This window comes from Gavialis gangeticus, unplaced genomic scaffold (assembly GCF_001723915.1).
Source record: "Gavialis gangeticus isolate Ggan-Ray unplaced genomic scaffold, GavGan_comp1, whole genome shotgun sequence".
In the NCBI taxonomy this organism is placed as follows: domain Eukaryota; kingdom Metazoa; phylum Chordata; order Crocodylia; family Gavialidae; genus Gavialis; species Gavialis gangeticus.
In genome coordinates this window covers 28074810-28085579 of record NW_017728998.1, presented here as the reverse complement: position 1 = coordinate 28085579, position 10770 = coordinate 28074810, and the positions used below count along the sequence as shown (strand labels likewise).

Sequence of the window (10770 nt, the reverse complement as noted above, 5' to 3'; positions counted from 1 at the left end):
TTTCATGGGTGGTCAGAGTAGAAGTCGCAATGGCAGAAGAAGAGGAGAAGATATGATGCATCCACTTAAGTGAGTATCTTGCTACTGTGACGCTTGCTTCAGTCTCTAAAAGGCTGAAGGAGGAGCTGCTTTGATAATTGGAGACATTTGGCTTTCATAAAAAGCATTGCTGTTTATTGTGTGAGTGTAATAAATACATAGACTCACTTCTGGCTTTGAATATTCCCTTCTAGATCTTGGTAAACGTTCACAGAAACAGATTTGCTTGAATTGTTTTGAAGGGAGTTGTCTTCAGTAATTTCCTGAAAGAGCAGTGTATATGGCTGACATTTCAAGTTTAAAGATAAATATTTGATTTTTCTGGTATTTAAATTTCATTTAAAAATAATAATAAAGTGTAAATGTTGTGAATTATTGATTTAGTAGAAAGTGATTTGATTCTAAACATGACTGAATTTATTCAGTGGGAGGTAACCCTAATAGTAACAGTAGTAATAGTATATTTGAACCTAGAAATTGTCTATGAAGATAAATGTGAAAAATTGCTTCCCCTCCCCTGCTCCCCTTCCACTTTGCCTCAACTTCTGTCAGGAACACAGGGATTTTTATTTTCTTGGTTAATCCATAGATTGGTGATCCTGCAGCTTCTGAGCATCTTAATATTGTGACACGCTAAGTCGTACATTGCCCAGAAGGCAATGAACTTGACCTACTTTTTCATCAGAGTTCTAGCCTCATGTTCACTGTTAATTTATTTTTCTTTAGTTATTTACATTTCTTGGATGTTCAGACCCTCAAAATGAATGAAATTTAGTTTAGTATTTTCTACTAGTTGAATATTTTTTGAAAAGCAGAGGCATGCATGGAGCAGCTTCATTAGGCATTTATGCCTTTTGCTTTGGACCTATGTGAAAAGTGCACTAATTACACAGGGTAGAAGATACAAATTGCACATTAGTTTTAGCAACCTTTTATCACCATTTTGTGTAAGCAGCTGACTTCTGCAGCCTGGGCAGTAGCTTTCTCTGACCTCCCCTTAGCTACTCTTCAGGCTGAGAAACTCCTTCTTGCCAAGAGTGCGGAAGAACTTAGCAAAGTCTGGGATGCATTTTTGCTGTTGGTTGTTTACCTGCCTTGTCTAGAAATTTGTACTGCACATCCAAATACAGATCAGTGCATACATTGATGGGGGGGACAGGGGGAAAGGGTAATTTTCACATGTAAGAGGGTTATTCTTCTTAGACAAGATGTCTGGGTTCAAATAAAACATTCAGGTTAGGCAATGATTACATGCTGCTAGGTTACTATTAGGGTTGAAGGTTGTTGCCTCCCATTGAACAAGTTCAGGCTTGTTTATAATCAAATGAATTTCTGTTATTTAGGTCAGTCAGTGCACAAGACCTAATAACATTTTGAAATTTAAGCACTGGACATCAAAGACCAACCTGTAAATTTTGAAATTTTAACCCACATATGCTACCCTTTCAGGATACTTCTAATTTTGGAGGGGTTTGTGTTTGGTAAAGTGTTAATGAGAACATATTTGCTTAGTTATTCCTGAACATTGACACTAAGCAATGTTTTCTAGTGCAAAATAAGATGCATTGAGTTGAATTTACTGTTGACTGACTTAATTTCCCCAAAGTTTTCAGAAAATTCTAGAGTACAGCTGTTAGACTATTACTTTTTGGTAGCTTCAGTGTACAAATAACAAAGTTGTTAATTTTTGAGGTAACCTAGAGATGACTTAATCCAAATACTGGAAAAAACATTGACTACTCGAGTAGAAAGCAGGAGGGGGGTGGGGTGCAGCTTATTTAAAGAAAAAAAAAAAAAACAGCAGCAGCTATCTTGGGCATTCTCACCTCTTATACAACTGTGTTTTTTTTTAACCCATACACTTTAGTTGCAGCTCTGTTCCACCATAGCAATGCACTGCATCACCTTACAGCTTGCTACGGCAACATAGCGATCACATGAGTCTATGTGACTGGCAGCTACTTTGCTGTAGCGGCAAATGCTCCCATTTTAGTGGGCTGTTACAGCAAAAGAGCAGCGAAAAGTAACTGCATGCATGGCACAATATGGGCGGTTACTGCACTGTCTTCCATATTTCGTTTTGAAAGCACGGTGCAGTAACGAAGTTGCCATAGGGCAACATGTAGGCATGCCCAAAGTGTTCTAAATCAGTAGGCAGCGTGGACTCTCGAAGAAAGGATGGGAATGCCTTGAAACCAGTCTTTCTTGTGATGGAGCCACCTGACACTTAATTTTTCTCTCTTCAGAAGATATTACTGATCTGATTTCTGTTGGTCACTAACAGCTAGCCTTAGTTCTAACTTCTGCTGCCTAAATAAAACGTCCTTCTCATGGGTACATCTTGAGGAGTATAGTTTCTGTTGAGGTTTTTGCCAAACTCAAAACTGACTTCCAGATACGTCTAACATCCATTTTAAAAACCCCTCAGCATTGTTATGTTCTAATAGTGGCTTTTTAATGGCTTTTGCTGTTACCCTGTCACCTTGTACTTCTCTAAACACTATCTATTCTGTGCCTACATATACAGATGGGTGTTATCTAAGGTGTTTGTTTCTTTGTCCTATTCTGTTAAAAATGACATCCCCGTAATCATCATTCGTTGCTAACACTGGAAAACATGTTTTATGTTTTAGAGTATCTTTAGAAGATCTATATAATGGAAAGACAACTAAACTACAACTTAGCAAGAATGTCCTTTGTAGTGCATGTAATGGGTAAGTTGTCTTTAATTTTTGTTCTTGTTTGACTTTTTTCATATCTATGTAAATAAAAAGTTATATTTTTTAAGTTTTAGAATTTTTTGTTGCTTGCTTCTTATTAAATGTAATGCTGCTTAAAATAAGTTGGCATAAAATATGTCTCTACTGTAAGTTGTGTTTTAACCAAAAAAAATTGGTTTCTGGTGACACCACTAAAATCAGACTTTGTATAATACCTACAGACAACCCCCGCTTAGCGCTGTTTCACTATAACGCTCATTTGAAATTGATACCTACTTTCACTTAGTGCTCAGCAAGTTTTGTTAACTCTCATGGTTGCCATCTTGGGTCATTAAAAACCATTGTGGTCGCCATCTTGGGTTATCAAATACTCTTGGTTTCACTTAACACTTGTTTTGCTTAATGCTCTTTTTTTCAGGAACCAGTTAAGAGCACTAAGCGGGGGTTGCATGTATTTGCTATGTGTTTTTGAAATAACTCTAATTGGTACCTTCTAATTTAGCCAGGGTGGAAAGTCTGGAGCTGTTCAGAAATGTAGTGCTTGTCGGGGTAGAGGTGTACGTATCATGATCAGACAACTGGCTCCTGGAATGGTTCAGCAGATGCAATCTGTGTGCTCTGATTGCAATGGAGAAGGTAGGCCAATTGTTCTATGTTCTCTTAAATGTTTAAACTGGCTAGAATCTAGATTTTGGCATGTGTTAAATTGCATTTTATTTGGAGAGATGCTAGGTTAGATTCCATTTGTGAGTAACGAATTTGATTGTGCTCTGCTTTCTAAAGGACTTTTTTTTTGTGTAGCCACACATCAGCATAACTTGGCAAATCTGGTGTGCTTAGGGAAAGCTTTAGCCTTGAATAACAGGTGCTACTGCTTGAAAAAATGTGCAGATGCATGCACAGTTCTGCTGTTTTGGTGCTATCACTCCTTGATGAGCATTGTAAAAGCTATTAGCCATGCAGCTATGGTAGCAGCTTGACTGTATCTTTGCAAGCTGAATTATCAATCATTCTTGTTCAGAAAAGAAATATTTTAAAATAGTTACAGCTGAAACAGTTCCGCAGCTTCCTGAAAGAGGGGAAAACAATTATTTGTGCTGGTCATGTTTGGGGAGTAAGCTTAGGACTCTCTGCTTTTGTGCCTTTTACTATGTTTTTTGACCTACCTGAATATTGAGTAATGACAGTTTTTGCGGGGGGGGGTTGGCAGGGTGCATGCTTATTTTTTAACATGACTAGGCAAACTTCTTGGCAAACAAGAAAAAATATTTTCTTATTTCTCCCATTATCGTTACTGTCTTGATTAATCTAAAAAGTTTAGGTACAGTTGTATCCAAATGTTGCATCAAATTTTGTTTCATAGATACATGGCTCTAAGTTGTGGCTTGTTAATTGCTTAAAACATTTGCTTCTGCTTGTAGTACTTCAATAAAAGTAGCAATACATACTATACTGAACGCCAGAATGCTTAGGTCATACAGTCCATTTTGCCTAGCACTTTCTGGTTATTCTGGTCTAATACAATGCAGGCAATTCAGCTGAAAAGCAAGACCAAATGGATTAAAAAACAAAAGCCCGTTTCTAGAGTGTCTCCTATGAAAAGCAAAGCAAAAGTTCTTTGATCTTCAAAGTGCAAAATACTTTGAATTAAGACCACCTACACTTTGAATATCTGATCTTTTTGAAGAATGTCAGTGGTGCTGTCACACCAGAACCCCTGCCAGGTATGCAGGTAAAGGCATGATGGGACCTGATATGTGATCCACACAGTTGTGCTTCTTGCCATGCCACACATGCATCACAGGAGGCATGATTAGGATTGAGCATCAGATTCTATCACACTGTATTGCTGATGCAGGGGGAGCCCAGGATCCCAATCCTGACTCCCCTTATACCAGTTAGCAGCAGACTCCTGCAACTGGGAGCCCTGTCAGCTGACCAGGTCCCAGGTGTGGTGTCAGACCTAGCCATGTGTTCAATTAAGGTCATGGTAGGAACAAGCTGCAAAATTTATTATACTTTTTTTGTGGAATAACTTTTGTGGCTTGTTCTGTGTTTTGTGATGCCATTAATTGCTTTAGCATATGGCCAAATTACAGCTTAACATGTGAGTAACTGGTTAATCGTGTCTTGGGTGTAATGTGTGGGAGGGGCCTAGGTTGTAATGTGATCTGCTGTCTTCCTGTCCCTCCCTGAATGCCTAGAGCTTCTTGCATCCTCCTCCTAATAAGATACTACCACATCCCACAGGAGGAAAACAGTAACACAAAACAAAACTCTTAAGGGTCTCTGAAACTGGTTCTCTTAGTACCATTTATTTTAATGTATAAGTCTATATTCTCAAGAAGTTTTTAAAAAAAGAAAGGAAAAAATAATATAATTCTTTTTTCTCTAGGTGAAGTGATTAATGAAAAAGATCGTTGTAAAAAGTGTGAAGGAAAGAAGGTGATCAAAGAAGTAAAGATACTTGAAGTTCATGTAGATAAAGGCATGAAACATGGACAGAGAATTACATTTAGTGGAGAAGCAGATCAGGCCCCAGGTGTAGAGCCAGGAGACATTGTCCTCCTGCTCCAAGAAAAGGAGAATGAGGTAACTTGTCATTTGGTACTGGAATTTGTTTTTTAACTGGAATTGAAACCTCCTCAGATATCTAACAGAGGTACTGATATTGTTGCCTGAAGATGTTGTACAACTGGGAGGAGAAAGGGACACTTTAGACAGGGAAAGCTGTCTTGTTTGTAATACATACATAGGCTGTTGATGTGCAGCTTCTTTGTTTTATTATGGTCATAAAAATAACTTTTTAAACTGTAGCAAGGTTACCTTACACAGACTGCAAAAATGCCTTTAATATATGTATGGGTCTGCTTCAGCTTGGCATTAGCATGTACAACTGTGTATAAAGCCAGTATTTGACAGTATGTTAGTTGAAAGATTGGGAAACATCTCTTCATAATCCTGCCTTGTGGTGCATTTACACTGTGTTCTGGGAATGTCCTGTCACATCCCCATGTGTATACACCAAACCCAGAAGAGCCATGGTGAGGCTGATTTGTGCTTGGAAGCAGCTCCCATGGCTGCCCTGACAGTAGCCTTGCCACTGCTTGTCTAGATTGAGGAAGGGGCAAGGGACTTAATGTGTACCTACCTAGTTTCCTGTTTCTGTTGATGTAGGTAGCATTCACTTTTGATTCTGGAAATGCAAGCACATGCCTGCAGTGGCTCAGGCCATAAGCCTGGGGGTGATAGAGTAAGTCCTTCCTTCCCTTCCTCAGTGGCCCAGTGGGGAGAGGCTGAGCTGAGGGGAGGGGGCATGGTCAGGCCCCAGCAGGCCTGAGTATGATTGCAGAAGGATTTAAACCCCTACCCTGGCCTGCAGGGACCCCAGCCGGGGTGTGCGTGGAAGGGTAGGGGTAAAGCAGCCCTTGCCAGGCTGGGGGGTGGCAAGGGCATGGCCAGACTCCAGCCTGGCATGGCCCTTTAAGGTGAAGGGTGCACAGAGGGAGGTTATTTTCCCCCCTTTCCCACTGGGACCCCAGCCAGGGCATGTGTGGCTGGGGCAGAGCAACCCGTCAAGTATTTCTCCCTTCCCCTGCCCCCCCATGCCCTTGCCTCTTGCGGGAGACGGGCTGTGCTGGCCAGCCCTGTCCGTATGCTGAAGTGAACAGGGAGAGAGAGGGGGGATTCAATTCTCTGCCCCCCTCCTTCCATCCCTGCTGCTCCAGGGGCAGGGGCATGACCAGATGGCAGCAAGCATGGCAAAGATTTACCCTGCCCCACTGGGGGACTGCATCTGGTGTCTGCCAGCCCCATCTGCCACCTCCGCCACTTGCACCCAGACAGGCAGACCCCAGCTGGGGTCCATGCCACTGGCATGGGAAGGAGGGGAAGATTAAATCCTGGGCAGCAGCACTAGGAGTGGTGGCGAGGGGGGTGTAGAGACTACAGCCACCCCAAAGTTCACCATAGGTGTTGTTCCCCCCCACCCCCATAGCAGTGCCACTGCCACCCACCCTGAGTGCAGCCTGTCCCAGCTCCCCTACCAGGAAGAGCCAGCACCAGCCTCAGCCTGCAATGGCAGCCTGCCCTCACCCTGCACACAGATCGGGGGGCAAATGACCTGCCCCCCTATGCCTTCCTGGGGTGCACGTAGCTGTGGAAGCTGCACTCTCTGGACAAGCTGCAGCTCTGTCCCCTGCCCCAGCTGGGCAGTGCCTGCCTGTACCTGTGCCCTTGCCCCAGCCTCACTCCTTCCCTCACTGCAGTAGCCTCAGTGTGCCCCCACTCCTTCCCCCACAACAAACTTAGCAGCCAGATGCTGCTCTCCAAGCTGCCATATTGGCAATCAGATCCATATCGGCCAATATGGCTCATTAAAAATCGGCCATCGGTATCAGCCCAAAAAATCTGTATCAGTGCACCCCTAACCTTTTGGATGCAACTAGGTGAAGGGGAAAGGCTACAAATAATAAGCAGTATAACTAGTGCTACTTCTGCCTCTATGTAGTTGACAACTTGTACTTCGGGGTGGAGAATTTCTCAGTCTTGGTGCCTTGAGCTGTTTGGTGCTATACCATATAAACCTAGTTGTCTGTTGCTTTGTTACAGCCTGTTTTACTAGTAATTCTTATAGTTCAGCCCTTGGTTTCTTCTAAGCAAGAATAACTATCTTGCAGCATATGTACTATTTTTTTAGTATGTTTGAAATCCTCCTGGTGGGAAGTGGTGAGGAGTGGAAAGAGACGCATTTAAATAGTTTGACTTGCACTTAAGGATCATTTAAGGCAGCTGATTGTTCAACAGATAGCAGCTGAAGAAATAGTCCACAACAGGTTATGTCTTAAAGACTGGGAGCAATGTTAATTTAATATATACAAGAGAAGGACAATTCCTACTTGTCTAATTTTGGAATTCTTTCTTGTGGATCTTGTGCTGTAATTAATTTTGTATGCCGAATCTGCTTTGCTCCATTGGAGAAGTACTTGGGACTTGCTGCTAGAATTAAGTATCTCTGAGCCTTCAGTTTCATGTTGACTTCTTGGTTTTAAACTGGAAAAAGGACAAAAATAGTGAACATAAGTGCTTTGGATAGATGGTTTTCATCTGCAAACTTGAGACTAAGCAAAATATCATCTAAAGATCCAGAATCTGAAGGCCTACAAATCCTGTCTTTTTGCTCTTGTCTCTGTGTGGAAGATCTTGGAACAGGCAAAATTCGGTCAGTAAAACACTGACTGTAAGGGCTTGATTTATTTTGAATGCATTTAAGTGGGTATATGTTTTTCTTTTCTAAGTGTGAAAAGATGTGACTAAAATATTTTTGGAGTTTTATTCTGACATTAAGTAGTAACATTTGCAAGAAAGCAGCATATTCAGCCCTTTGGATTTAATTACCACAGGATTATATTGATGTTGTTTTGTGCACTTCATTATATAAAAAAAAAATAAAAAATCCTGCAAGTAGCACTGATTAGCGCTCTTTGATTTTCGGTGGAGTTTTGGAGTAGGCATATGGAGTAATAAATTGAGAGGTAGAGAGTGGAGCTGTGACAGTGGTATTAAAAGCAATGTTGTTTTCATTCATAGGTGTTCCAGAGAGATGGCAATGACTTGCATATGACCCACAAGATAGGACTTGTTGAAGCGCTGTGTGGATTTCAGTTCACGTTTAAGCACCTTGATGGACGTCAGATTGTGGTAAAATATCCTCCTGGAAAAGTAATTGAACCAGGTAAACTTTGATTTGCTATAAAAACTTGGGCATGGGGGGTAGAAAATGCCTGACAGGGGTTGCTCTGCCCCAGCTGCACATATCCTGGCTGGGGTCCCAGTGGGAAAGGGGGGGAAAGTAACATGATACTTAAGCCCAGGTCAGAGAGATTCAGAAAAGTGACTGCAAAGGAAAAACTGTTACCTTTTATATCCTTTTTCCAAATTCTAGGGTGTGTTCGGGTAGTTAGAGGTGAAGGAATGCCACAATATCGCAATCCTTTTGAAAAAGGAGATCTTTACATAAAATTTGATGTGCAATTTCCTGAAAATAACTGGATAAGCCCAGAAAAGCTTTCAGTAAGTAGCCCTTAAGTCTGAATGTAGATGTGTTTTACTTCTCTTGTGATTTGTTGTGTATAAGGGACTAGTTTTAACTTCCTCTCCAGTAGTTAAACTTGAATTTGAGCAGCTCAACTGTATTCATTCTTTTTAACATCCTTCACAATGCACAAGTGACTGAAAAGCCTCCATTAATTTGTAAGTTTGAATTAAAAGCCGCCTCAAACATCAACCATAATGATGGATGTAATAAGGTGGCACAGTGATTTTTATGATGCAGCCTTCTGGCCAGTTATGTCATAGGCCATGAAAATTGCACTAATATAAAGGTGCTCCATTTCTACTTTTAAAGTTTCAAGTACTGGAATATTTCTGTATGCTTTACCTGCAATCCCTTCATGTGCAGTTAATAAAGAGTAGATGATTTCATTCCCTTAAAGACTTTAAACTGCTGTTGCTTCTTCATGTAGAGAAGGCCCAAGATGGAGTAACTTGTGTAAAGGAATAACACCTTTGTTTTCTGGTACAGTATTAACTATGCCCCTCTTTGGCAGGAACTTGAAGATCTTCTACCAGCTAGACCAGAATTTCCTAATGTAATTGGAGACACGGAAGAAGTAGATCTTCAGGAATTTGATACCACTCGTGGGTCAGGTGGTGGCCAGAGACGTGAAGCATACAATGATAGTTCTGATGAAGAAAGCAGCCATCATGGACCTGGGGTACAGTGTGCCCACCAGTAAACGTTTGTCTAAAAAGTTGCACAAGGATTTTCTTTCAAATTTTGCCTGACTTGCTTTCAGCAATCCAGACGGATTGTATAAGTAATCCAGATGAACCAATGGACATCTCTTGCTGTATGTGTAACTTTTAAATTGGTCTATAGTCTCTACAGAGTGTAATTTAAACTAACCACAACACTTACATCTTCATTTTGACTGGGTAGCAGAATAAAGCACTTGAAAGGAAGACGAGACTCCTTTTCACATGGGTTTTAAGTTTGTCCTTGTATCTGTGCTTGATTTTTACCAGTTTTGTGTAGATTTTTAAGTTTCTTATTTTAAATTCAAATTCACCATTGTAAAGTTTGTGTACAAGTTGTCCTGAGGCTTGGTATTTGGCTGCACCTGCATAAGCTGCTACAAGTAGAATAAAGAATTTCATAGCCTGTATCTATCATTTAGATGCATGGTAAATGGGCTTTGCACATAATGGGTTTAGAGCTGACTGGGAACAATGGAAGACTAAATTAGAAGTGGTTGTAAGTTTGTTTGGGTTTTTTTTTTTTTGGTTTTTTTTACCATCTTGTGAACAGTTCTGAAACTAAATAAAAACAGTTGGTGTATAATATTTCCTTATCCTTGTTGCATGTATGGGTTGGAAGGTTGTCTTTTTGGTTTGTCCACCCCTCCTCCTCCACTCTGCAAAGAGAAAAGCCCATCATTTTTTCCTGTTCTGTTTTTTTTTAATTTTTTTAACCCCACTCTGAGTCCTTGAGATGGACCAAGGCTGTGTCAGATACTATACAAGACATTCTGACTTGAAGAATTGTTATTGCTGCCTGTTTTGTTAAGAACAGTGTTTTCAAGTTATCTTCAGTGAAACACAGTAAAGCAGCAGCAAGGTAAACTGCTTTAGTAGTTAATTCCACTTTTTACTGGTATCCTGAATCTAAATTAACAAGATTTTGGTTTTCCAAAAATGGAACCAGGAATTCAGAGCTGTAGAAAGGATTTGCTATTTATATGAAGGCCCTACAACAATAACAATAGGGCAATAATACATGTTTTCATGTGAAAGCAAATCTATATTTTGACAATGACTGCGCTGTTTCTTAAGGAATATCTTGAGGCATAGCTCTCTACAATCTATTCCATTCCTCCTGCTGCACGGAAACTCGTAAGAGCTCTTTTCGCCATTGTCCTCAGATTAGCAGTAAGGTTTTGATTATTCTTGC

General features: G+C 40.7%; 1 protein-coding gene across 1 annotated transcript in view; it reads left to right on the top strand.

Annotated features, from left to right (window-relative positions):
* The window catches only part of DNAJA2 (DnaJ heat shock protein family (Hsp40) member A2), an 11237-nt gene extending 1075 nt beyond the window's left edge, over positions 1–10162 (top strand). The window contains exons 3-9 of the mRNA XM_019505655.1: positions 12–69; positions 2673–2753; positions 3262–3395; positions 5155–5351; positions 8349–8493; positions 8704–8831; positions 9368–10162. Of these exons, the coding sequence (XP_019361200.1) occupies positions 12–69; positions 2673–2753; positions 3262–3395; positions 5155–5351; positions 8349–8493; positions 8704–8831; positions 9368–9556 (932 nt within the window). The 3' untranslated portion in view covers positions 9557–10162. The remainder of the gene's footprint in view (positions 1–11; positions 70–2672; positions 2754–3261; positions 3396–5154; positions 5352–8348; positions 8494–8703; positions 8832–9367) is intronic.
* The last annotated feature ends 608 nt before the right edge of the window (positions 10163–10770 follow it).